General features: G+C 42.3%; 1 protein-coding gene across 1 annotated transcript in view; it reads right to left on the reverse strand.

Annotated features, from left to right (window-relative positions):
* Positions 1-12,421: 12,421 nt before the first annotated feature.
* The window catches only part of WIF1 (WNT inhibitory factor 1), a 44,666-nt gene continuing 29,268 nt past the window's right edge, over positions 12,422-27,819 (reverse strand). The window contains exons 4-10 of the mRNA XM_030479047.1: positions 27,258-27,398; positions 23,258-23,353; positions 21,517-21,612; positions 20,053-20,148; positions 16,205-16,300; positions 15,505-15,600; positions 12,422-13,255 (exon numbers count right to left, since the gene is read on the reverse strand). Of these exons, the coding sequence (XP_030334907.1) occupies positions 13,134-13,255; positions 15,505-15,600; positions 16,205-16,300; positions 20,053-20,148; positions 21,517-21,612; positions 23,258-23,353; positions 27,258-27,398 (743 nt within the window). The 3' untranslated portion in view covers positions 12,422-13,133. The remainder of the gene's footprint in view (positions 13,256-15,504; positions 15,601-16,204; positions 16,301-20,052; positions 20,149-21,516; positions 21,613-23,257; positions 23,354-27,257; positions 27,399-27,819) is intronic.

Consider the following 27,819-nt stretch of genomic DNA (forward strand, 5'->3'; position numbering starts at 1 on the left):
CTTGTTTAGTCTAGGGGCACTAAATAAATTGGCCTTACATCTTTGCTTTCAAGCTGTATTTGAGCCCTGTTGTGTAATTGCCATTTGCATGCCAGAGGGATTGCGTAGGGGTGCTACTCAGATCAAAGTCGCATTCATCTGGGCTTGGGTGTATTAGCTGTAATTAGTAATGTAATTTTAGGAGACAATGCCACATTTGTAGGATGAACTGAAACTACAGCAGCACTTTAGCAGGAAAGCAATGTTGATGCAGCCTGTTCCTCTCTCAGTAGCAGAGACTAATTGCAGTGAGAGGTATTTGTATTATACACACTAACCCCCTGATGTATTTCCAAACTAGAATGAAATACTAACTGAAACTTAGGTATTTTAGTGTTGTGGCTCTCACCAGGCAGAAAGAAAGCACTGCAAAAAGAGGATATTTGCTTCGTGTGCTGCATGGCGGAATGAGAGGTAAGTGGCCACCAGGCAGAGGGAAAGGCGGGAGGGTTTGGGGTGGTGGTCCAGGTTCCTGTCTGCCTGCTCATTAATTTGTTGCTTCTTTTTGCCTTCCAAGGGCAGTCCTTCTTGTATGTTTCTTTCAGTGCTGAGGGGAAAAAATGTCAAGCCAGCAATTCTTGATTCCACCTGTGTCTTTTTTTAACAAAATTCAAGTGTTACACATTTTGGTAGGCTTCCTCCCCCCGCCCCCTCTCCCCCTTCTTTTTCTACAATCTCACCTTGGTCTTGTCTCCATCGATTTTTGCTCTTTTCCTGCTCCAATTCAATGTCCAGCAGGGAAGATGGCAACAGACCCTGGGAAAACTGCAGTCTAAAGGATTATGGCCTTTGTGAAGTATGGCTGTGTGTGAAATGGGTCATTAATGACAGGTGAGGTTATGACTGTTGAAAAGCATAGCAAATCATGGTCACATTGTGCCTTAAACTTACTATGCTGCTTATAAATGCAAAGGTAACCAATAAAGGATGTTTTTTGGACTTGCACATCCAAGGGGCTAAGTTGTTTCAAATTCCAGACGTCTTCAGGTATGGACATGGCAAAAAGGTTTTGGTTTGAGCACTACAGGTCATGCTTGTGCACCCCAATAACTGAACTGAACTCTGGTCTATCTTTAAAAAACAGAACAGGTCTGAGGGAGTCACTCCTGTCAGACTTGTCTGACATGCGTGGTTTTATCTGTTGTCTCAAACCTATCACCCCACGGTGTGTGGAACTACCACATAGACAGCAGGTATAGGGCATATCTGTCTGTGATCTTATTACAGATCCCAGGCATACCTGTCTGTGTCCTTTCATTAAGGGCCATTACAGAATCATAATTCAGGTCAGGAGGCGCCTCAGAAGATCACCTCGTCCAAACCCCTGCTCAGAGCAGGGCCAGCTGGGAGCTGCATCAGGCTGCACAGGATTGTGTCTGGGCAAGTGTGAACATCCGCAGGGATGGAGACTCCATGCCTTCCCTGAACATCTCATCTAGTGTTTGACCACCCTGATCGTAAATCCTTTTGTCCCCTTTTTACCGAATTGGAATATCCTTTGTTGCATCTTATGTCTGCTGCTTCTTTTTGTGCTGCTGTGCACCTCCTGGAAGAGGTGCATCTGACTCCATCTCCTCTATGCCTTCCTTTTAGGTGCACTCATTGTAACAGCAGCAAAGAAGGAAGAATAAAAGCAAGGAGGGGCAAAAGCTGAGTGTTGCTTAAACCTGGTAATGGGACACACTGCCAAGCAGGGGCAGCAACAATGAAAAGCCGTTCAAGAGCCCAGATCACCCTGGATAGCTCCTGTTCTGGTAAAAGACCAGCACAAGAAGGCAGTGGAAATGCCCAGTTTAAAGAGATGTAACTGGGATTAAATAGGAAGAAGGAAGCAGAAGTTGCACTGGTTTAATGTGCAAACTAGTTTTTAGAATGTATATACTTAGTGCAAATGTGCTTGTGGACTGGGCTTATTTTCTCTCTTGAATACACCAAACATAACATAAAGATGAAAATATATTGGACTGATGTTCTTCCCTGAATCTGGAATAAAGTATGAAAAAAAGAAAAGGAACTAAGAAAGATTGTTATTAAAAATCATCTTCCCTAGGTAGAAAAAATTACAATTTATTACTGTTTGCACACAGACGCAATGTGAAACTAATTTAATTACAGTAATGTTTTGATCTGCTTCTTGTTTTGGAATTCACATTTCCATTTGTAGGTTTTCATTTCGGAAGTCTGACACTTGGTTTTTTAAAAATGTATTGTATCTCGTGATTGTCACTTAGTAAGGTTTACTACCCAATTATAAACATTTTTCTTCTGCAAAGGCCCACTGATGGCGGAGGTATTTATGTAAGCCAGACAATTTGGAACTTGCTCAGGGTCTGCAGTAAAATGCTCTGCCAAATATTTTTGATAGTAAAAGGAACCCTTCTTTTTATATATATATTATATATATTTTTTTTTTTTAATGGGTAGATCACAATGGTGGCTGAGAAATCTTTGTTGTTCCCTTCTCTCCCATCAGCAGCACTCGTTTCCAGGCTGAATAAATCCTTCGACAGCATTCTTTGCTTGAGGCTGTTTGATGTGGTTCCAGCAGCTTCAAATACAGGAGGCATCCAAACTGCTGGAAGTTGGAAAGGCTGGAACTCCACCATTGCAGGAGCCCTGAATGGCTGTGGGGCAGCCTGGCAGTGCCTCACAGGACCAAAGATGCACACACCCCAAGTCCTTCTTCTCTCCTGCTATGCAGTGTGGCATCACTTGGAGTGTCTTTCCAAGGGGTTGGGACTGCCAGAGAGCCCAGCAGGGTGGTGGTAGGGTGCTGCAGCCACCACGCAGTGGCCACTGGGAGAGCAGTGAGGCTGACCGTCTCTTTGTTGAAGGGTAACTGCTGGAAGGAGCAACAGCAATAAGCATGTCCTGACCCTGCTGAAACGAGTGGTAATGTGGAACCAAGGCCTCTGCTTACTGTGCAGTACTAATATGTGCAGCTGCAAGAAAATGGTAGAGAAAATGCTGTCAGAGACTTGGGACCCACAGAGCAGGGTCACTTAACACTGTTGTGCCCATGAATCTCTCTCTTCAGGTGATGTCTTGGGAATGTATAATTTCTGTAGGATTTGTTGCACTTTTAGAGTTGGTTCCTAATATCGCTAAGTGCAGCAGTTGGTACCCTGGTGACTATGAATAGGCTCTGACTACTCAGAAGCTGCAGCCAGAAAGAGGATGGATGTCTGGAGAGGGCAAGGCCAGTAGAGGAAATCAGCAGCCTGGTGACCGTGAGCACCTTTCCTGGACAGAAGTGATACCTCCACACAGTGCTGGCCATTTGTGAGTGCAGTATCTCCTCCTGCAGCAGGGCATCCTGGGAAGTCCAACTTGGCGGGTGAGCGGATGGCCGGGTACTCCAGCATCAGTGCCTTCACCTCTTCTCAAGCCCTAAGGCTGGCCACAGCACACCGCTGTCCCCGTGGACCAAGGCTTTCTCTCTGATGGCTATGAAAATGAAAAGCTGGGCTAAATTTGAGTGCAAAGCTGTTAGTGGCTATAATAACTAACTGGCACTTCAGTGCCAGGGTAAATCAGTACGTGCTGATTGTTCCTCCTGCCAGCAATGCCATCTGCTCGCAGCTCCCAGGATGGACCCAGCAGGTCCCCCTTCAACAGTTGTCTTCTGCCTGCCCAGAGCTTGCTTTCCTTCAGTCTTTGGCTTTCTCCTTGACTTGGTCCCCTTTGATTTCAGGATATGGCTTACATTTTTGAATTTATACTAAGCCAAACTGACTGGATGCTGGATGAGGATATTTTTAAATAGAGTGATTTGGGAGTTTTCATTGAAATTACTTTTGTAGAAAATGCTGATTTGTCAGAATTCAGGGGTTTTTCCCCCCTAATCATAATGTATTTTTATTTAAATAAAACTGTCAAAAGCAAGTACTTCTTGAAACCCAGCAGAAAAGAGGAGTCCCTCCCCAAGATGTGGAAAATTCAAGGATGATTGTGAAGAGTGACCATGTTTTTTTGCTGTTCATCCCAGGTTGTCCTTTGTTCATTCATTCCTTTGTTCCTGCACAGTGGAATCAAGGAAAGTGTGTGAGGTTTGCTACTGTCCCTGCTGAACTTTGGTGTGGACAGGCTTTATCTTCCCCAGCTATCATTCCGTCACCTTTCAAGAGAATAAAATCAATTTTAACAACAAAATTTCCAAGTAATAAACCTCAGATAATTAGAGGAAACCACCACAGAGGTATACAATATCCAGATGAAGACCTTGCTGAAAACTGAACAGATTATGCTTGTTATATGTGGTTAAACTGGGCCATTAATGTTAAAACTGTTAAAAACACAAAATAAATTCTGATTTTCTTCTGCTAGAGCTTGTGGTTTGGTGTTCACACATTCTAGGCTCCAGTTAAATGATTTACTGTTCAGTTTAATGCCTTTCAGCTGTCACTCACACAAAGAGATCCCTTGAACAATCTGCCAGCACATGAAGGCAACACTTGTCCAGGGTGCAGTTTGGCCAAGACTGGAAAACCCAACATGCCAAGATAGGTAGGAGCAATCACATAACCCACTGTGACCCCTACTTGGTACCCAGAACAGTGAAGGCCACATGGCTTCTTTGTCCTTGGTATGAGCTTTTCTCTGTTCCTGATGTTTTGATGGTGTGAATTTTTTAATGTTTTTTCCAAAACTCATTCACAATAGCTTTTAAAAATTCCCATTCTCACATAACAAACAGGGTGAGGAGAAACTGTTGCCATGTGAAATGTACTTCACAGCAAGGAAGGAAATATAAAAGCCACAGCTCTTCTGAAATTATACATTCAAAGTTTTGACATGGCCTTGAGTTCTTTGCCTTGTCACTAACTAAAGCTGTAACATGCCTCTTATAGACCAAATACCAGTGTATGAACAGCACCTAGCTGTGACTTCAGTCACTTACAAGTTTAATGCACCTCTGGAGTGAAACTGTAGGGGGGCACTCAGGAATGCATTATCTGCATTAGGATTTGGTCTTAATTCTGGGATTATCCACCATTTTATATGTTTAAGACCAGGATGAACTACTAGACAAAAGCTTAGACTAGGTGGTCATAGAGTGGAAAGAACCAGAACCTTGTTTTGGCATTTCTATGTGAAGCCAGTAACTTCATTTTTAGCTAATAGTGTACCTTTTAGAAGGTCCTGCTTGTAAGGCTTGGGTGATGAAGAATTTGCTGCAGCCCCTGGTAAAACCTAACGCTTACTTAATACACTGTCGATAGTGTTTACCCTGGACCCAGTCTGACATTTCTTTAGATTCAATTTTTCAGCCTCAGTGGGCATTTTTGTAAAAGAGAATTGGTTCTGCAAGTAGCTGAAGACCATGGCTGGATTCCTTTTAAAGATCTCTTCCTTCTGCTGATCTGCTGGAGAGCTGGTTGAGTTTATTTATCCAGCAGAAAACTATTTTTCTGGCAAGGATGGTGTGCGGGGTGAAGGAAAGACCTCTCTTCTAGTGGCAGGGAGTGATCTGGGCTGCTCAGCCAGTCCTCCTGAGCCATGTTCAAAGTCTCTCACTCTGCAACATACTTTTCCATGATTCTGAATAGCTCTTGCTGCTTCTCAATTCTCATAATTTTTCCAAGATCACTTTTGAAATATGGATACTGGAAGCAGGCTCTTTTTTTTCTGGAACTAGTGCTACAACTCTTTAATAAGAACATCTGGTTGAGATCTTTAATTCTGTCTGTTGTAGAAAGTTACATCAACATCATTGTGAGGTCCTCTCTTGCTCTTTCATGTGGGCGATGATCCAGTACTGCCTGAAAGGGAAGAGAGCCACTGTCAGCTCCTCATCACTGATCTCCTGTGCACTTTAGTGGGTAACTCAGCTGGAAGAGCTCTGCTAAACTGGGAAAAGCAGGCAGGATCAAACAGCTCAAGATGCCCTTGAGCCTGGGATGCTTTAATACAGCTGACCCAGCATGGCCTGAAGTGAAACAAACCTTCATGCATTCAGCAGAGGTTACTTCTAGGCTCCAAATACATGCCATAAAAGAGCCAAGTTACATTTGTACCATGTAGCTCTGTTTTCAGATCTAAAGCAGTGAGGCAGCAGCTTCATAGTTGCACAGCAAAATTATTTGCCTCTAATAACAACTTCAGAGATATGAAATAATAGTGCTATATCACTGTTTAGAAGAGGAGGAAGTTTGAGTGGAGTGCTACACAATGGAAGGTGGCATTAATAATGGATGAGGTTATAAATACTATAAATTGCTTGCAAGGTTGTGAAAATATTCTCCCCTCCCTTAATTTCAAAGGGACATTCATTGACCTGTCTTTTAAAGACCTTACTTGTGCTGCGTACGATGGACAAAGCATACCTCCCAATTAGCCGCTTATTTCCTTGTAATTATTCCCTCTCTGTTTTCTGGGATGCTGAAGGGGACACACACAGAAGGAATGAGTTTTGATAGCAGAGAAAGCAGAGTTAAAAAGAAATGTGGGGTTTTGCATTCCTCTTTCCATCAAGATGTTGTGTTCAGCAGATCTTTTTTTTTAAACTCTTCCAGAAAAAACTTTGCAGTGGATATTACAGTACTGCAGCACAGTCAGAGCTGTTGTATGAGGATATGTCAAATCCACTTAAAAAGAGAGCAGGAATGAATCTAAATGTTTAACTACTCTTATGGCTCTTTTCAGGTACTTTCTGTACTTAACAGCTCAGCTGTTTTACTTAGGTGTTTGTGTTACTCATTTGCTTCAGAGAAGAATGCTTTCTCTCAAGCAGAACAGACTTGTCTGAGTGATCAAAACCTATTTCAGTCAGACCACTAATCAACAAAATGTTTTCTTATTGTCCTCTAAATCCCTAAGGAAATGTCACATCCAAGGCATTCTGTTGACCCCATGGTTGCTGCTCATCTTGCTTGTGGGTGGTCCACAAGGTGTTCAAAAACATTGTAGTACTATTGTACTGGCAGGGGCAAAGGCAGAGTTAAACACGGTGTTACTGAAGTATTGAATGGCTCCTCCAAACTGGCCAGAAATGGGGAATTCTTAACAAATACAATGCTGTGGATTTTCAGTTACTTGGGGTCTCTGACCATTTGTTTGTTTGTTTGTTTGTTTATTTGAAGATACCGAGTTTTAACTCAAACCAAAGAAAGGGAGCGGTAGTACAGGGGGAAAACCTAAATCACATATTTGGTTAAAAGCTGGGAGAGCTGGGATTGTTTGGCCTGGATAAGAGAAGGCTCCAAGGAGGCCTTGTTGTGGTCTTTTAATATGTAAAGAGGGCTTATAAGAAAGATGGAGAGAAACTTTTTACCAGGTTCTGTATTGACAGGACGAGGGGCAATGGTTTTAAACTGAAAGAGGGTAGGCTTAGATTGAATACAAGGAATAAATTTTTTACAATAAGGGTAGTGAGGCCCTGGCACAGGTTTCCCAGAGAAGCTGTGGCTGCCTCATCCCTGGCAGTGTTCAAGGCCAGGTTGGATGGGGCTTTGAACAGCCTGGTTTAGTGGAAGGTGTTCCTGCCCATGGCAGGGGGGTTGGAACTGGATGATCTTCAAGGTCCCAACCCAAACCATTCTGTGATTCTGTATTGTGGCTGTAACTGTAAAAGGGGAGAAACCACAACTTCTTTAAGTAATAAAGTGGTTTAAAAAAAAAGTCTTGAATTGTGCTGAGCATTCATGTAAATTTCTTAATAGTGGCTCCATCTGGGAGATGTATTGGTATGGCAGTCACTTTCCAGATAGATCACAGGAGAGGTGGTACCCACAGCAGCCACACTCTTGCTGGAGGGTGGAATAGTGCATGTACCTCTTGCAACCATTTAGCTCTTCAGTACAAATGGTCAGTGTGCTACTCCCCTTTCATGTCCATTACATATGGGACCTGCACAAGCAGGGACCCAGGAGAAAGGTGTCTGAAAACCTGTCACTGTTCTGGGTGGGTTTACAGGGTGGTGGACTCACTGGAGGTGCGGTTTGCATGACACACTGGTTTTGTGTTCTGCTTTTCAGGCATGGTGGGGTGTGTTGAGCCAAGAGTCAGTGTGAAAAGTGTCACTGCAAGTACAAGTGGGCTCCTTGTTCACCCAATAAAATCCACTTGGACTTCAAATAGCCGAAACATGTTTAGGAAGCATGGCTTCTCTTGAGCACAGACCTTTTCCTTCTCCTGGGACATTTAGGCTTTTGATTTAGACACCTTGACAAATATTTAAATGGTTACAGAGAACAGCAAGCTTGTAAGGAGGTGTTTCTCTTTGGTTTCTCTTTCTGGGTACTGTGGGGCCCCATTCACTGCTGGCTGTAGGCAGCCTCACCTCCTCCTCTGCCCAGGCTGTCCCCAGGTAGCACCAGCAAGGCCAGATACCGAAGCCAGCACCAGGTTTCACAGCTCCTCTGCCACTTTGGGGTACATGTGCCTAGAAGTAGCTGGTCATGAAGTGTGCCTGATATTTGAGCTTATCCTGTAGACCAGGTTGGAGGAAAGAGATCCCTTCTGCAAAATACGTGCTTAAAGCACAGACTGGCCTCTCCTCCCTCCCCAGCCATAAGATCCTCCAAGGATACACCAAGAAAGAAAGTGTTAGAAAGTACTTGTAAGGATGTTCCTTGTAAGCATCTGAACAGCTTATGAGCTGTGGCTTGGCCAGACAGGGTGTGTGTGCTAAACCCTCTTAAAAATTCACTTTTCCATGGCAAGATTTGGGCAACAAGGCTGTTACTATCTTCTGATGGGTGATGTGGAAAGGGATTAAAATGCAATTTCTGTAACTAGTATAAATAATAGAATATGTTGTTCTAAGCAAAAAATATGAAGTAGTTTCCTCCGAGGACCATGCAAGCAGTCGTGCTCAGCAGAAGCTGGGTGCTGGGAGACATGCACATATGGTTGGCCTGTAGCTCAGCAGCCACCCCATCAGAGAGCTGCAAGAGAAAATAAACAACAACAACTGGGACTCATGTCACTTGAGATTTTTTTTTTAACTGGATGCTTTTTCATTTAAAGCATCATGTGAGCAAATCTTGCTGGCACATTTTAGAGATGGAGAGAGTGTCACTGATTTGGCTATGGCCTGACTAATCGTAGCACCTTGTCACCTCACTGAACATGAAGTCATATTCACACTGCAAGACCTGTGGGATTTAGTGGGATTTAATCCCTGTTATGGATGAGAGCACTTTTGGCTGATGCAGTTTCTCTAAACTTGAGCTGAAATGACTGCAAGGCCCAGAGCTGTTGTGAAACTGTGGTCCTGAGCTATACCTCGACACCTCCAATGTAATGCCATGAGCAGGGCAGGCATCAGAGAAATCCTGGCATAACTTCAGGCCGTTTCAGGCAGCTCCCGCTCTGCTGCTGCCAGATCTCCCCTTAGTATCCGTACATAGGAATTTTTTCCACAGTGGGAAAACTCAGTAGAACAGGTGATGCAGAGCAGTGAGAGGGAGCGAAAAGTAGCAAATCTATCCAGCAGAAACAAAGCTACAGTGTTTGAACTAATAGCACTAGGTCTGGCCAAAGCTTTGAGCATGGCTTTTGGAGTTTGAACCTTCCAGGCAGCGAGTCATCTGGAACAGCTTTGATTTTTTTTCTCTTTATTGCTTTTTTCCTTAATATTGAAGCTGTGAGAAGAACTGGACCATGCATTCACACCACAGGGGAAAGAGTGCCAGGTCCTGGTAGCCAGCGCTGCCTCCTGGTTAGAGACACCCCATGAGCACTACCCTGCGTGCATGGCAGTGCTGTCCCTCTGCTACCCCAGCAGCATGGCTGCAGAGCTTGCTTTGCAGGCAGTAATGAAGTTATCCTGCTGATGCTCGCATAGCACAATCAAGAAAAAGACCCACATTCTCACCAGCTCCCAAAGAGTCAAGTGAAGAGGCATTAAAAGTGACATACCTGAAATCAAGCAGCATAGCCAGAGTTAAGGGGATACTAACCTCAACTGTAAATTACCAAAACCCCCCATGTGCATTGGCTCACTAATGGCAGTGGTACAAAAAAGGCAGTTTGCCCTTAGGGTGTCTGTCTCTGTTTTCTTTCTGTGCCTTATGTATTTGTCCTTTGAACTGTTGTGCGCACCTGGACATAGCAGGATGCCAATATTAGATATCTGAATTATTGAGCACTATTAGAAGCACTTTGTAAAGCTATAATTTTGTCAGTTGCTTAAGTTGGGATTTCTGGGACAGAGCTCTAGCGATTTAACATTTTATGTTCTTTTACCAGTTTTCATCATCTCCTAGCCGCTGCTTACAAGTACATTTGGCATCTTGCTCTGACTAACTGCAAACTTTACAAACATTGCTGAAAAAGGCAGTTTCTGTCTGACCCATTGTAGTATTTTGACTTGTTACTTTTCTTTACTGATTTTCATCCATGGCACATACATTTGTTTTTCCCATACATATGTCCTGTCCAGTGAGAGGGAGCGATAAATTCTGTAGTTAATTTTCTAATGGCAAAATTGCTTCCAACTTTCTACTGACATGGGGGACTGCCTCTACACAGGAAACTTTGTGCTCACACTGCATTAAAGGCAAAGTGATGGAAAATTTGTGTGTAGAAAGTTGGCGCTATTTAAGAAAAAGAGTTGTATTACAGTGTGGACTTTGAGGAATATTTTTTCCTTTCATAACCTTTCCGACCATATTTTTCTCACGATTAATGATCTTTCCAAAAATCAGTGGAGAAACTCTGAAAACAAAGCAGCAGCATTTAGTGTCTTTGGAACAAGTAGCAGAATAAAGTAAAGTACTCCATAGAAAAGAATCCACTTGCTATTTTTAAGGAAGCACTTTCTAAGAAACTGACAGGAGCAGAAAAAGTTCAGCCAAAATATCTGAGGAATTTTAAGTAAGAAATTTCTGTGCTTTTTACTGTAGCGTGTGACCAATCACTTAAGCCAATCTTTGCTACAGAAAGACCAAAGAGCTAGCAAATGTGACATCCATGTTTGTGCACAGCTTCTGGGGCATCCCTGGAGATACAGAGCAGCTACACATTTAACCGAATATTAATCTCCTTCTTGCATCGCTTTTAAGGAAAATCCCCAAAAGTTTCCTTTCTAGACACCACCCCCGGGTTTTCACCACCCAAGTATCTTCTGTGCCTCAGGCTCCGTTTTCTACTCTCTTCTGATTTGAAGAGGGTGCTTTTGGGAGAGCTGTGGATGAGGGCAGGGGCTGAGCTTCTTCCCTGTCCCACAGCCCGCTTTGCTGGCTGCAGTGAAGGGAAAAGCTCAGCTCTCAGCTCGCAGCTAGTATTTTGCTACCAGAGGCCCTATATCCCAGGCTCCCTGACAGCAGGCCAGAGAGGTGCCAGGGGTCCCACTGGAGACATGAGCCTGAGGGCTGGGGGACCACCACTTTGGAGCCCACCAGCCATAGCTGTTACACATCCATGCCAAGAAAGCTCCTTCTTCAACAAACCTGAGCTGTTTTACTGCCATCATGGGGAGGGGTATCAGGCAAGTGGCCAAACCACCTTTTAGAGGCTGTTTCTCATTACTGGGGGGCCCTGCCCCTCCTTCCCCAGCTGTGTTTCTCCCTGCACCACACCAGGAGGGCTGCAGCCACGTGTTGTGATTGGGGGTTGGTCTCCTGTTGGATCAGGCTTGACGGGCAGCATCTACAGTCCCACCACAAGAAGGACAACATACAACCAGATCCTTAGGGAGCTGTCCTTCCTTTCTCTGGCCTAATGAGTCTTTTTGCTTAGCCTACAGGTCCATTGACTGAATAAGACCAGCAAGGTGAGGTTAATAAACTGGACTTTTCCCTTTGTAACTCAAAACCTCTCACTCACTAAGATTAATTTTATACCCCAAATTATTTGTTATTTATTTATCTCCCAGATAATAAGGTTCTCAGAACAGTACAGCAAGGGTCAGTAATTATTTGTTGAAGTGGATATCATTCTTCAGCGCTGCCAGAAACTGTTTTCCGTGCTTCCTAGCTACAGCACATTGTAAACTGCATGGCTCCTGGTTGTCACAAGAGGCAGCACCCAAATCTTCTACAGTCTGAATCAACACCACATGGGAGCATCACCCGTGAAAAGGAAACATCACCAGGGCTGGACTATTAACCTGCTTGGACAGAGGCTCTGAGAAGAATATCCCAGGTACCAGAGGTGCCATGAACAGGGCACACCAGCTTGGCAGTGCAGGGAGGAAAAGGAGGATATGGTGGGGGCCAAATACAGGAAGAGAGACACCTGATCTTTGGTGCTATCCCCCCCTTTGCAATGGCACAAGAACATGTTGGTCTTCTGAAATATTATTAAGAGCTGTAGGGCTTAAAGCAGAGACAGGGAAACCAACCCCACTGTGCCACTGTTTTATGAGGGTGCTCTAGAAAAGTCATTGTCCCAGCCCAGCGCTGATGAGACCACAGCAGGCCGCACAGAGCAGTACTCGAAAAACTAAAGCAGCATCTTTATTTTATATATAACCATCAGTATAAAAAGTTTATTACATAAGAGCTGTTTTGTTTACAATATATTATATAGCTTCAAGCTGATGCAGAAAGTTCATACATTATAGTTCTACTTTGTTTGCAACGTATTACACTGGTTAAATGGCACCACTGCAGTGTATTTTTAATACACAGTACTTTGCAAAACTGTTAAGGCCTAAGACAACATTGAATTCAGTTATTCAGTTTTTAAATTAGGCAATATATTTATTTATTTTTCTTAGGGAAAAGTCTAAATACACAATAGCAAAAATGTAAAATGCACCTTTCCTTTGTCTCAGGCAAATGAAATCTGAAGTCAATGAAATTACTCAGGTTAGCATCTATGAGGTTTTCTGCTTGAAAATTGTTACTTAATTTTTGGAAAATATTTGCAGCTATATAATCAAAAAAGGAAGTTTAAACGTAACTGAAGTATAATACAAAACACCATCCAAAGCACTGAAAGAAGAAGCCTATATAATCATGCTATAGAAGTATTTATAAAACTTAAAAGGAATAGTAAATATCAGCTCAGTGGTTTATAATGAAGCTAATAAAATTCCAGCCAGTAATCTTAACTGTAATGAACAGCGTTTTAACATTCAATCCATGAGAGGTTAATGAAGGCTATGAACTTTGTGTAACACGAACCGTTTCAGATGTTGGAGTTCACCAGATATAATTGGATTCGGGTGGAACATGCCTCTCCTCGGCCCTTTTTGGCAAAGGCGGGTGCTGCCTGTGTTTGCTGCCTGCTGGCCTCAGGGCACTCAGACCGCTGGCTCCATACCCTGGAAAATTATCCAGTTCAAGAGAAGAGAAACCACAGAAGTGGGCTTGCAATCCACAGCTAATATTTCAAGTGGAAACAGTCTCTCCCGTTTGAACAAAGGATGTTGCTATGTCTTGCACAAGCACTTGCCCCTCTCTGTGCCCCCCAGGACGAGTGACGTGCTGCCAGACGGAAAGATGCTCTTGTCTCACCAGGGAGCCCAGGGGACCATGTCTCATCAGCATGCCCAGGTTGTCACTCAACCCTCGGTTCATGCATGTACAGCCCATGCCAGGTGGGTGAGAGTCAGGCTGATCTGCTGGGGACTGGCTCTAAAGAGGGTCATAAGCATCCCCCAGGGGAGAATCTGCACTAGCTACCTGAGCTTGGTTTTGTTTTATGGCTGAATACAAAGAGGAAGAACAGCAGCGACAATAAACACCTTGGGGGAGGGGGGAAGCAGTCTGAAACAGGCTTAGCAGAGCTGCTTTGTTGCGGAAAATGAAAATGAACAATAAAAATGGAATTCAAAGTATTATGTTGTAATTATTTATAGTTTCATTTACCCATCTCATTACTTACAGCTGATGGAAATTACTTCGAAAAACTGAGTCCCTGGTTTGATTTTTTAACCATTTCTTTTTAAGATAACAGATTTACCAAGGAGCCATTCATTTGATAGAGGATGAAGTAAGTCTCTCAAATTGACTATAAATCTCCTCTCAAGAACAGGACATGTCTGGCTTTAGCTGCAAAGAATGACTTGCAGTATATGCACTTGTATGTGCAATTTAAGCCCTACATGGGCACTTAAAATGGGAGTGAATTTTACCCAAATGGTCTATTCTCAGTTTCTTTCCTGAATACAAAGACAGTTTTGCAGTGTTAAACACAGCAGGACTACCCAAACTCCAAGTAATCAAGTCTGGAAAACCTTGGAGCCGGTAACAATGTGTGACTATTGACTCCTCATAACAAGGCGGTTATGAGTTTTGGGTTTGTTGTAGGGGTAATTACTTCTTTGGGGATGGTCACCCACAGCACATATTTTTATTCATTTGCTAAGTTCTTCATAAGAAGAGTATGACAGGAAGAAAATGTTCATATTGAACCTATGAATTGAAGTTCACATACTCATTTCCATGTAAATTTTTTCTAACCATAACTTACATTAATGTTATTTCTCCTTCAGAGAATGGCATGAATAGTTAACATAAGTCCATTAACTAACAGCAGACTAACAGTCCCTCAACCTAATTTTCACAGCAAAATCCATTTTAGTTAGATAATACTAATTTTTTAATGAAACAACTATATTTATTCTAACACATTTTAATGTGATACAAATCACAGGCATCAACAGCATTTAAAAAAACCAAACATTCAGTTGATGCTGCAATATAAGGTTCACCTTTCTTATGGCTAATTGGTGGGTCTTATAGCTGCAAAATTTCTCAACTTTTTTATTACTGACACTTGAAACACTAAACATGAATCATTAGCTAACAGTGATAAACATTAATATCTCATAGGAGGATGTACAGAATTTGTCTTGAAGATCTGCTGTTACAGCACTGTTGCACATCAAATATTAAAATTAAATCTGAAGTTCTTAGTGGATATACCCAACTGTATTTCAAATAATTTTATAGAGCTATTTTAAACCCAGTGAAATGATCAGTTGCTTCAATAGGTGTCAAATGGACCAATAATCACAAAAGAAATTAATTTTGAGGAATTTAACTTTGCTTTGAGACAATATATTTTGTACTCTGTGGAGCACGGGTGGGAAGAGGAAGAGAAAACTCTGAAGTTGTTAAGCACAGATCTTGCATAACTCTTCAAAATTTCCCCAGTTTCTAAAGGACGTTTCATTTTTCTAAGTTTTAATCTGCTTTAAAGCCTGAGTTTTATTTCTAAAAATGCACACCCAACAGTTTAAAGCTAGCTGATATTACAAAAGAGTACTGAAGGACTTTATGTCCTTTCTATACTATGGGTGGAAGACATGCAAGGTCATCTAGAAATTTCATTGATACCAGATTCTGGAATTTCTAATACAAGGGTGATGCTGGTAAAACACTTTCAAGTTATTCTGAGGGGGTTTTTAAGTTAAAATTACAGAGTATTGAAAATCTTTGGTTTATTGTTTGGATTAAAGACTATAAAAAATGGAGTGCTGGAAAGGCTCTTGAGGCAGTCATTTCTGAACAGCACCACATGTGTAAGACCCCCGATATGGACTCTCGGTGTTTGTTTCTCACTTACTTTTATTGCAGTGTCTCCCATGCCAGCCTTCCTTGCACTGGCATTTGTTGGGCTCAACACAGGTGCCATACAGACCACAGCTGGGTTCACAGACAGCTGTAAGAAAGTAAGAGAATACACCTGACCTCTTGTCATTTCATCCAGAGTTGCATATTTGCTTTCCCTGTTGTTCCCCACAATTGATTGGTCCTGGCATGGGCTGGGGCTGTCCCAGGAAATCTGTGCCTTTGCACTGAGTGTGTGCAGAGCCCCAACACAGTTCACACCCCCTTCACCTGCAAGGTCTGGCTCAGTCTCTGGCAGAGACAAGCAGATGGAACAGAAGAGCTCAGTGTCCACCAGAACCAGCAGGAGAAGGAGGGTAGCTCCCAGCATCCCTCCCACAATGTGTTCCCACTGGATTTTAACATTGCAATGTATTGACATTTTATTAAGCATTTCTCTATTACTAAACTGCTATCACTGAGCTGACACATTACTGTTTTATAGAAACTCAAGGTACAGAAGAGACTGTGGGGAGGCTTTTGTAAAAAAATGTTTCTGGTTTCATAATTCCCTTAAGTTTGGTGTATGCTTTATGTCCATAAAGTAAATTCATTAAATACTTTGACAACAATTAGTGCCGACATTATGTACAAAGATACCACCCAGCCAGCTTGATCAGTCCCACAAGGACTGATGGAGTGGCTTTGGTACTTACGCTTTGAACACAGGTCTCCCTGGTAGCCTTTGGAGCACTTGCATTTATTCTTACCAGTACATTTGCCTCCATTTCGACAGGGCTGATGGCATTTACCTAGAAGTTGAAAACATGAAAACAATGGTCTTAGTCCCCTGCACCTCCTGGAGGCAGTGTCTGAGAAGCCTGCCATGTACCCAGAAAACTCATTGGATGCTGGCGTAAGAGTGTGTGCTATGGATCCATCAGGAACACTCTGCTGCACGTCTGCCCTTCCAATTTATATGCATTCTTCTGCTTTGAAAATATGTCAATAATTTGGCACAGCCAAAGCCTGTGTGTCCATGCAGCTTTTGCCTGGATTTGTGCTACCCAGATTCCGCAGAGCTCCCTATGCAACTGGCCAGTATTACCTCCTGTCCTCCTCACACTTTGTGGGACAGGCAGCACTGTCCAGACTTCCTGTTTGCAAAGAGTGAGGTCCACACCCAGAGGGCACAAGTGGAAGAAAACCTGATGGTGTTGAAGATTGATTTTAAGCAATAGGATGCTCAGGAACTAGCAGGTATGGCCGCTACGTGCAGACAATAAATAGATTGGCTGTGTCTGTTAGCATGTAACACAAGGCTGTGGAGCACCACAAGGCTGTGAATGGTGCAGTGAGGGCTGTTCCACACCACAGCTCAGAATCCAAAGGTGCATTAAAAAAGCATGCCCTTCTTTCCTGTTTGCAAAGAACAGAGCATCTTTGGTAACAGTAATTTGAACTGGCAGACATTTTTCAAGGATTTTAGTCTGGAAATTACTTTCCCTCACATTCACACTTTGGCAAAGGAAGACGCTGGGTCTGGCAGTGCTGTTGTGGGAAGGTTTGTTTGGCCCTGACTCGCCTGGGATGGAGGAGGTCCACGCTAGTGGACTACTAGATCCACATGCAGGTTCCTGCTGGGCCTCACTCGCACCAAGATCCTTCTTCAAACTTAATGTCAAGTCTCCCATCACCAGACTGTCAATCCCTTGCTAGGTCATCCCCGGCCAAGGGAGGCTCACTGCCACGTCCCACGTGGGCAACCAGAGACTACACCCTCATTCCCTTGCCTCCTCAGTCCCTTGCTGTGAAGGGGAAGCAGTGAAGCTTTTCCCACTGTTGTCCACAACAAACAAACAAAATAGCGCTTCCTAGGTTTAGCACTAATATTTACCTGAATCTGTGAGCAAACAAAATCTGGAACCTGGGGCAGCAAACTGCTTCTTTTCCCTTTTTTTTTTTTTTTTAATAAAGAATGTTAAATAAAACCTGCACATGATAATTTCAGCATCAACACCGGCTTGCTGTGCTGAAAACCTTAGCAAATGTGCTCATCTCACAGACTGCCGCCTTGGGAGCTCAATACCCCAGGCAGAGCTTACTTACCTCTCAACCCCAGCAGACTTCTGTGATGCATGTGTGTATCATCAATATAAAAGAAACATTTGTTCCTAATGTGTATAATTATTTTAATAGCCTTGAAACAAGCTTCATAACCAGCTGATGGAACAAACAGTGCTAAGGAGAGTTTCTGCAAAAGCATAATTTCACCACGGAAGCCTCTGGAGAGGGAACCTTTAGATATCTAATTTGCAAGCATTTGGATTCCATGTAATTAATGACTGAAAGGAGTAATGCTAAGGAAAACCATGACTTTTCCTAATTGTTGAAGTAAATCCAGAGAATACGGGTGAAGGGTTGTGATACCGACTTCCACAGAATTGTATTAGGCAAGCACTTGGCTCAGCACAGCCCAATTAACTTTGGACTAGGATATTTTCACAGAATGAAGGAAAGAGTAATAACTATCTCTGTTACTGACTGAGAAATAGAAAAAGCAACAAAACAGCTGGTGACAAATGGAGGAGGAATCCAAAATGAAATAAACCCCTCTGGACTCAAACCGAAACACTAATTAGAGACAATGCATAACTATAGCTAGAAAAAAATCTGGAAGACTGTGGATGCTCGTTAGTATTATAGACTGGGTCCAGTACATTTCCCAGGAGTAATTCCCAGAGTGATTCAACTATTAGACAAGCACTCTTTAAACAATAGTAAAAAAACCCCAAACAACTTTGTAGTTTTCAGAAGATGGCTTTCTGCCTGTTGAAAGGTTTTCCCCCCTTGTTATTTCAAGACCCCCATGACAGAACATAGCTGGCCCTGGACCTAAGGAAAGAAACTGAGCTGTGTTTCTCTGGTGTTTCTAAGCCTCATCTAGCATTTCTTGCAGTCTTCCACTGTTGCGCTGGCACTGGTGCAGTGCCCAGAGATGGTAGCGGCCATCAATCATGGTCTAACAATTGCTGTCTGAGCTTTACAGAAGCCAAAGCAAGTGCATAGCTTTCCTTGCTCTCATCAACATCATCCCAGTTTAACTCCTAGCATAGTGTGATCCTGAATTTTTTTTTCTTTCTTTTGTACAGTAACTAGTTTAGTGCCTTTATTTTAATTAATTTGAGTTGCACAGGTAAGCCTTCGCAAGAAACCAAAGTCAGTTACACCTATCCCAAGCAGCACTAGACAAAAATGAGCTTGAGTCCCTCAGATTGAGTAAGATCAGCTCCAAGAATTCTCCTCAAAAAACCACCACTGACATAAAATAGGTGCTTCTCAAACTTTGAACCAAACCTTATTTATCATCTGAGAAGTATCAAAGCTGACTGTTTGGGAACTGAAAAAAGAAATGGGGTTCTGTCATAGTGCCATATTTGAACTTGATGTAAGCAAACGTGAATTCAGTGGAAACCCACACTGTTATTGCTGATATCTGATCTGAATTTATATTAAAGAACAACCTTTATTAAGTCCTGTATTTGCTGACAGCATGTTAAGAGTTTATTTCCATGTGTTTCCAAAGTATCTGATGATACAAATTTCAGAACTATGAGAAGATCCAGTGTCTACTCATGCATATTAAAAAAACAGCTCTTACGTATCCCAGGCCAAATGATGCTCTCTGTGCTTCTGTGAAGATGCTGGGGAACATTGGTGAGGTTATTTACAGCAGGAGAAGCTCCTTGCACGATGTCCTGTTAGGAGCTTTAAGCCCCAAAAGAACGGCCTGGGAGTACGTTCTCAAAATGCTCATAATCCATTAAAGTGTGGGGAACTATAGAATTAGTCCAATTTAACAGAGCTGTGAGAAAACTCTTCTTTTAGTGAGATCAAATATTTGACAGCTGACCTCCCAGGTCTGTTCCAGCCTAACCGTATCTCCATAACCCCCAGCTTTACACAACACACTTAGATCAACCATGAGCTAAAATATTTTGAATTGCTTTGATGCTAAACTTCTGAAAATAGCAAAACTTCTGATGTTTGTGACACAGATTTGCAAGTTGCCATGTGAATGCAACTTAATATGCTACATGAAAGCACTTAGCTCTTATAGTTCAGTCCTTCCTTTGCCCCAGACCCTTTCATTCCCAACTTACAGTAGCCCTTTGACAGATGTGAGCTCAAAACTAATCTGCTGTGCCCCAGTGTGAATTGCCAGAACATTTGAAAATAGTTGCTCCACGCAGGCTTGGCACAGCAGCACATCTGTCTGCCACAGAGCATTGCTTGCATACTTAACAGCTTGAGCATTGTCACCAAGCCCAGTTACCAGTAAAAACAAAACAAGGTAGAGGATGAAATGGTCTAGCAATGAATCAAACTTATTAGTAGGAAGTTCCTTTGGAGGCATGTGGCATTTGACCCACTGAAGGCCCCAATCTGCCATGTGAGACCCTCGCTGTGAGCCCAGCAGAGGCAGGTTGCACGTCATCATACAGACACTGACACTAGAAGAAGATGACATAAGTGAAAGCAAGCACATGGAGATGCTACTCACTAATTTCACATTGGTCTCCTTCATAGCCCGAAGGACAAATGCATTTTCCCAGATAGAAACACGTTCCTCCATTGAAACAGGTTGTTGTACAGTTTGCTGAAACAAATAAACCAGGAATTAACTAAGTCAGTAATATGAACTCAATCTGACTTGGCCTTAATGTTTTCTACTGCTCATCATAAATAGACATTGAGTATGTTTTAAAAAGTTGCATTAATATCTTCTCATCCAGTTTACAAAGGAAGACTGAAATGTGTTTCTTCCTACATCATGCTTGCCACAGGCGTACATGCAAGTCAGTATAGAAAGAGACAAGTGAACCATACGGCAATAAGATCCCTGAGGACAGATTGTGTTATATCTTTATCAATCCTCACATGTAAAGCTCTCTGAAGGATTAAGGCATTATTGCTATTGTAACTGCCAGTGTCTGACAAAAGGAGCTAGGACTAGAATCTAGGACTGGAAGTTACTTCTACAAGAGGATACTTCACTACAGTTCTTAATTAATGCTTTGACTAGAAAGAAACCTTTATAAGATTTTGCTGTGTGGTGACATAGATGCAAATGCTGTGTCTCTCACCTGCCAAGTTACATACATTGTGTTAGACATGACTTTTCACCACACAGCTGGGATTCACATTAATCTTTCAAGCCATTGAGAGCATTTCATTACAGAGCACTTTTGAAACATTTTTAAATGTGGTAGAAGCCTTATCAAGGACTAGATAAAAGTCAGAAGGACACTGACAACAGTCAACAGTCTGTGCAAGCATACCTAAAGGCCCAGGAAGGTTCCCATTATTTGCTGGAAAGTCCACTAAGACCTTTTGCATTTAGTCTTTACTTCATATAGTCCTGCAACAATGAATGTTCTGTAATTTGCTCTGCCATGAGCAGGTCAGTTAAATTTCTGTAGGAAACTACTCAGGTTTTTTCCTATGTGGTGGCTTGAACTGTTCCAAACTACTGTTCTGAACAACTGATTGTTTCTTTTAATCCTTCCTGAGCCACAATGCAGCAACAAAAAATGAATAGCTGCTTATTTTTTTATCTGTCTAGATGCAGCAAATTAATGAACTAAATAATCAATAAAACTAATTTTACTCCAGGAAAATAAATTCAAATAGATTTTTTTTTCCCCCTAGGCCAGAAATATAAGTGAATTTTGTGGTAGGTCCCACAGCTTTCAATGGGTCAACTAAAGTGATTATCTAAATTACTCTTCAGAGAGCTGGATGCCTGCACATCCAGCTGCGAATGCACTGCAAATCCCTACACTCTTCCAGCAGGTGCCAGGCTGTGTTAGAGCATCTGTTTGAAGAATCACAAAACGTTTAGAACTTACTTCATCACCTACCTGACTTTCCAAAATCCACTCCTAAAGGGAAACTGGCACAGGTGAATAAAAAGAGGCTGCAGGATATGGAGCCTGGGGGTCGTTAGGTTTTAGGTGGCAGTTACCTTTGTCACAGTTGATGCCGTAGAAGCCCGGGGGGCAGATGCAGAGGCCGGGTGTAATGCAGAGCCCACCATTCATGCAGCGAGGAGTACACAGTGCTGAGGAACGGGAAGAACAGAAACACATCACTGGCATGATAGTAACTGTCTATGTAAACACACAGCACATTGACTCATTAAGCTACTTTTCCTTCTGCTGAATATAATGTCACCTTTGCAAAGCACCTTTGTCAGTGGATTAAATCAATTACATCTCTGGTTTGTATTTGGCAATTTGTATATAGTATTACTAAAAAAGTGAACACTAAGTTCAAATCTGGTTCCATATGTAAGCAGACATTGTCTCTTGTACAGTTTAGTTCCAAACAGAGAGCAAAGTGCCCACCTACACTCTCAGGTTATTTGAAGTTCCCCCAGACCTCTATGTCCTCTCTATGGACCTCCAGTCCTGAATATGACTGGACTCTGGTGCAACAGTTGGTGCCTCAGCTCTGCAGAAAGGACTGTCTCCTTAGGGGCTGTGCTCAGAGGTGTCAGTAATTCAGTGGGTTTCCCAGGCAGGGTTTACAATAAATGCTCCCTTCTCCCTCTTCATTCCTGAGCATAACACGGCTACCTAACTTAGGGTAGGGAAGCCTGCTGTGTGGCCTGATTTGGTGGCCAAACTGCCCTGCATGCTCTCTGTGAACCTTCTTCAGAGCCCCTGTTCTCTGCCAAGACTCCTCTGCAGTTGTGGCCGTTCCACAAAGCTCTTCCAGAGAAGCATGTCAGGAGGCAATGCTTCATTTCGTGGTTGCCCTCAATTAGTACATGCTGTGAGGTTGAGTTCATACTAGTGAGTTAAGCAGCACCGAGGCATGGGGCCAAGTGGGGGCACAGGATAATCCATCTCGTGAAATTGTTGGTGCTGTTCCTGGCATGGCTTTGTCCGCAGCAGACCAGCAGCCATAGGCTCCTCCTAGCAGAGAATCTGGAGGGGTGTTTTTTGGAGAGTAAGATAGTTTATTAAACATATGAATGTAAGCTGTGCTGTGCCGGTTGGCCTCCAGGGGAGAGAACAGTCCCCGATTCCTTTGTACTCAATCTTTTAGATGTAGCCAAAGCATTTGGCAGTGGAAGGATGGCAATGGCGATGGTTTGCTCCATGTCAAGTCACCCTGGGGAGGGTCTGCCACTGGGGGAGGAGGAAGAAGAGATATGAAGGAGAGCTGGTTTCCTCAGTGAGTCACACCATTTTCCTGGCCCTTCACTCCTGGAAATGTCATTTGGGGCTATTAGTCACTAACGGAAGGGAAAAGAAGACTCTTTCCTTCATCTTCCCATCTTCATTGTCAGTCTGCCTGCAAATTAGATCTTATCTCCAAATAAACAAATGCAGAACAACTAAATTCCTGTGCTTTGTTTCCCAGCTATTCCTCATTAGCAGAAGAATTTTACTTAATCTTTTTGCCAGATGGATTGCCTGTGATTAAGGATCACTTAACTGTTGTGTCAGTTTTTGTTAAAAGCAGCCTTTTAGAGACAAAACATTTTTCTTGTAAGCAACAAGAAAATTTCCAACCATAGTCTGTTTCCATTAGTCCATGGTTGATAACAGTAATTCCTTTACACATGTGGACTCAAAATATATGAAATCTTCAGAATAGGCCATTTTTATTTTTAGGAGAGGCTGCAGTGCAGTAGCTACAGTTTCATTGAGACTATGATAAAGAAGACAGTTAAGAAGATTTTTTTTTCTAATTACCTTTCTCACAGTGAGGCCCGTAAAATCCATCTGGACATTCACACACGTGTCTTTCGTTGCAAAATCCTCCGTTTCTGCATCCTCCTGGACACTCCGCTTCATAAAATACAACAACAATCTTAACTGAATATTATATACTTCAGCTACCAGCCAAGTCTTGGCAGGATCAGTATGTTCCTTTGATACAACAGTAAAAATATTTGCTGACAGACAGGCAAATACTGACAGAAATGGAAGTTCAGCTGAAACCTACTCAAGAGAAATTAGGGGGGTTTTTTTGTTAGTCTACGAATAGAGGTTTCATAACATGCTCAGACAAACGCGCAATGTGCTTGTTGACAGACTGTGCATTTCCATTGCTGTGCTGCTCTGTAAGTGCATGAGCAATGTGGATGCTCTGCTCAATCCAACCCTTTCTCCTCTATGCAGAAACAAGCAGGCAGCTCAGTGCAGGACTTGCATCGCTGATTAGACCTGCCTTCAGTATGCAGGACCAGTTTCAATTTCTGCAGCCTTAAGTAGACTGCACTGCAACTTGCATTGCATTAATTAGTAAATCTGTTACTACCAAGGTGATAAAGTGATGAAATCTGTATTCAAATGAAAGAGTCAGCTTCGAGGCTAAATGAAAGAAGGACAGAAAGGAAGATGAAAGCGTTCCCGCACAATAGTCCTATATCCATCCCAATCCTATCCTATATCCTATATCATCATCCAGTTCTTGGTCATATCGCAACTATTGATCAAACATTGGTAAAAGTATTTGGCAACTTTGGCTGTATTATATAAGGATGAGAAATACCTCTGGGTACCACCATCCTCAAAACACCAGTGTCCATCAGACAAGAGGCAAAATAAACAGAACCTTATGGAACTCTATGAAAAACATGATTGCTGGGTAGAAAAACAATTACTCAAAAATACCTTCCTAGATCTCTCACAGAGAAGAAGGCAGGCAGGAGACACTATCTACTCCCATTAGAAAAACTTAACACCACTAGTGATCAGTGTTACGAGGGCCACAGGGCAGCCTTAGAAGAGCAGGCATGATCTTGATGCTGTGTGACACTGCAAGTGTCAAGGTTCAGAAACTGATGTAGACTAAAATGTCTCAACCTGAACTCAACCCCAAAATTTATTACACAGGAATTGGCTGTAATGTGGGCATCACACCTTATTTTCACTTTTCCTTTGGTGTAACAGTGCTGTAAACATACATGACTGACAACACTTGCCAACAGCATCCTTACCTTTTTCCCACTGCCTCATCAGGAAGTGCTGATGTACATACCTAGGCTGTAAAGATGTACCGTTCATTCACACCAATTCCCAGCTGAATAATAGCTGAGTTCAAACTGAAGTGGTTATAGCCTTTAAGGAGCATTCATTAAAAGTGGCAAGGAATATCAGGATGTCTATAACTTCAGAAGGGTCAGGTTGCCTGAGATATTTCTGCAGCCCACAGAGATTCTTATTAACTCATATTAATACAGAGGAAAACAATCCTGGACTTAAAGAGTTTGAATCATTTCACCTTCTAATATGACTCAGGTGACATATCTGTAGTTAAAACTCATACACAAACTCTTGGTTTTGAAAATTTATCCCATAGCTGATTAGAGCCACACGAAATGATGGCTGCTATAACTACACACAGTATTCTGCTGCACTCACATAATAGCTCTCTCTATTCAGTAGGATGTGAAGGGTAATTCTGAGACTAAGCAAAAGGAAAAAAAAACCTGATATACTGGTCAGGTGGGCAGATATTGCATACAGCTGCCAAATAGAGAGAGTGGAGGAAAGAAGCGATTCTAAAATGCTTTCCTATTCAAGATCATAGATACATGAAAAAAAAAAGTGTTGCTTTAAAAGTAAAGCTGTTCATAGCAGTAGTAATAGTGGTAAAGACTTTCTGGTCTTCCTGTGTTCCAACCAGAACTGTACTCTAGGACCCTCTCTGGAAATGGTTCTCTCTTTGTACCCGAAGGCAGAGCTGCTATTCATTACAAAAAATCCATGCTTAAATACATACCATTTCAAACAGAAAAATAGGAAAACATAATTCTTTTGTGGCCATCTCTTAGCCACAACAAATCCTCTCCTCTCCCACAAAAATGATCCCTCAATCCCCTCACTTCCTCTGGCAAGGGCCCTTCTGGATGGCCGAGAATGACTGGAAACAGTGATCGGGGCCCCAGCAGGAGGAATTGGAGCTTCTCACTACAAACAACAGAAAGATGTTGGAGGAAATTCACCCCTACTCTAACACTAACCAGTAAGGACATTCTCATCCTTCTGGTTCCAAAACACTGCAGTGTCCACCTTATCAGACAGAGGACAGAAATGGGAGTTATCCCAAAACATCCAGTATGTGCTGAAAGAGATTAGGTGAGAAAACTTCTCCTCTGCCCACCTCTAGAGTTTGGAAAAGCATCCTTTTGTCTCTCAGCTGGCTCCAAGAACAAAAGGCTGGGACAATAATCACCTCCAGCTTTTCTGAAAGGCCACATGATGTCATACTGCTAAAGTGTTAAATATTATATCTCATATCAAAATGGTAACAACATCAACAACAACAACCAGTGTCACAGAAATGTTAACTTCAATGAATGCTATTACTAACTGAGTTTGGAGCTGTCTCTGTTTAAGCCACATTTTTCCACAATGCAGACCTGTAACTCTGCTGTCTCTATTAGATTACCCCAATACTATTTCCAAAGTCTATTAAGTTCAGCATCTTTGAACTGAACTGAAAATAAAAAGATAGCAAATGTTTTGTGTTGTATTTACATCAGACACACAACTCCATACTTGAGATCTGATTGATTTTGCTTCCATTAAATCCTCATTTTCCTTCCTGTTTCTCTGCCCACTTCTCCCCCTCCTCCACTTTGCCTGGGCTAATTGGCAGCAGAAAGGCTTCAAAGGACGCAAGCAGCTTTGCTATTTAGGTGTAGTGAGGTTTCAAAGAATAAACAGCTCCTGCTCCTGCTGCTCGCTCTTTGAAGCCATGCTACAGTCAGTTAGCTCAGAGAAAAGAGCACAGAGAAGAAAGTGTAGGACTGGGAACAAAGATTTAATAGAACAATAAAAATCTCACCCTTTGTATGTCAGCCCTGTCATGGGTTGATTTGATACAATTGCACATGACATGGGATAACTGCCTTATCTTAGATACTGACTTTTCAATTTCCACAGCCACAGCCTCAGTTTAAAGTGATAATTATAATTCTTTGTAGTGTATCAAATTAATCCAGAAATCACATTACATAGTATTCGTGGTTCCTAGATTGATTGATTAAATAGGTTCCCTCCCTTCCAAGTAAACACCGCAATAACTTCATGGTGCCTTTCCTCTACCAACGCATCCTGTGCATGTTTACTGCTTGACGACTGCAAGTATTGAGGACCAACTTGCACCACCTTACGTGTATTCAAAAGCAAGAGGTTGTCATCTGAGCTCCAGAAAGAGCCAACTTTTGCAGAACTTTTCTGATTTAGGATTTTTGCATTCGGTTTGGATGTATGCAAGTTGAGATTTAAGAAACTGTTGAACCAAGGCATGAACTAAGGAATGGAACACAGTGTCCCCACTACAGATCGCAGAAGTTCATTTCTCCAGATCATGTGCCACTGCTGAAAATGCTTGTTTTCACAAGACTAGCTCTCCTCCAAGCACCTCAAATCATTTCTTAACAGGTGCTTGATACATTTCTATCAACGTCCTTGACTTGATGAGCAGTGAACAGTAGAAGAAATGACTCCAACCCAGTCTGATAAGGGAGACAGAGTTGACAGTAAGAAAAGGGTTAGTAAACACGTAGTAAGTGAGCAACAAACCCACAGAAACAGCCAGAACAGCCTGACATTCACCACCATTGCTACATATTGTGCGACCACTTTACTTCCATCTTCTCTAGCCCTTATCCTGAATGAAACATAAGGAAGTTAGGTGACCTGGCCTAACAGTACTTCAGCATGTTCTCTTTAATGTTACCTTGCTGACAGGTTTTAAAGAAGATGGCATTCTGAGGGGTCTGGAGAATAATATTGCCTTCTGAATTCATTATGATCACGTTCACTTCAAATGCAGCAACCCCATCTTGTTTTCCAAGGCAAGGAAATCCAACCTGAACAACTTAAAGGAGAATAACAGTATATTTACAGGCAGATATGTACCTATATATGTATAAAAGCACACACTGAAATACTAAAACATATAGATATATTCAAGCTTTAGCATAATGCCATTGATGAAAACCCTTAACACAGAGATATACAGATCACCTTATTCATAGGCGGTTCCAGGACTAGAAGTACAGCAGCACAGGAGGTGACCCTTTGCTCATTTACTGACATAACCCCAACAGGCTACAGCACAGACAGTGATCTTAACACAAACAGACTTTTGCTTGCAGACAAGACTCATGTGGAGGTATCTACTGATACAACAAAACAAGCTGGAAGCCTACATTCAATTTTCTAAGCTGAGTTGATCACTTCTGAGCCTAAATTTTGGAGGCTTTCATTCCACTTCTGCAAAAAACATCTTACACATT

The sequence above is a fragment of the Strigops habroptila genome, chromosome 3, assembly GCF_004027225.2.
Source record: "Strigops habroptila isolate Jane chromosome 3, bStrHab1.2.pri, whole genome shotgun sequence".
Classification (NCBI taxonomy): Eukaryota; Metazoa; Chordata; class Aves; order Psittaciformes; family Psittacidae; genus Strigops; species Strigops habroptila.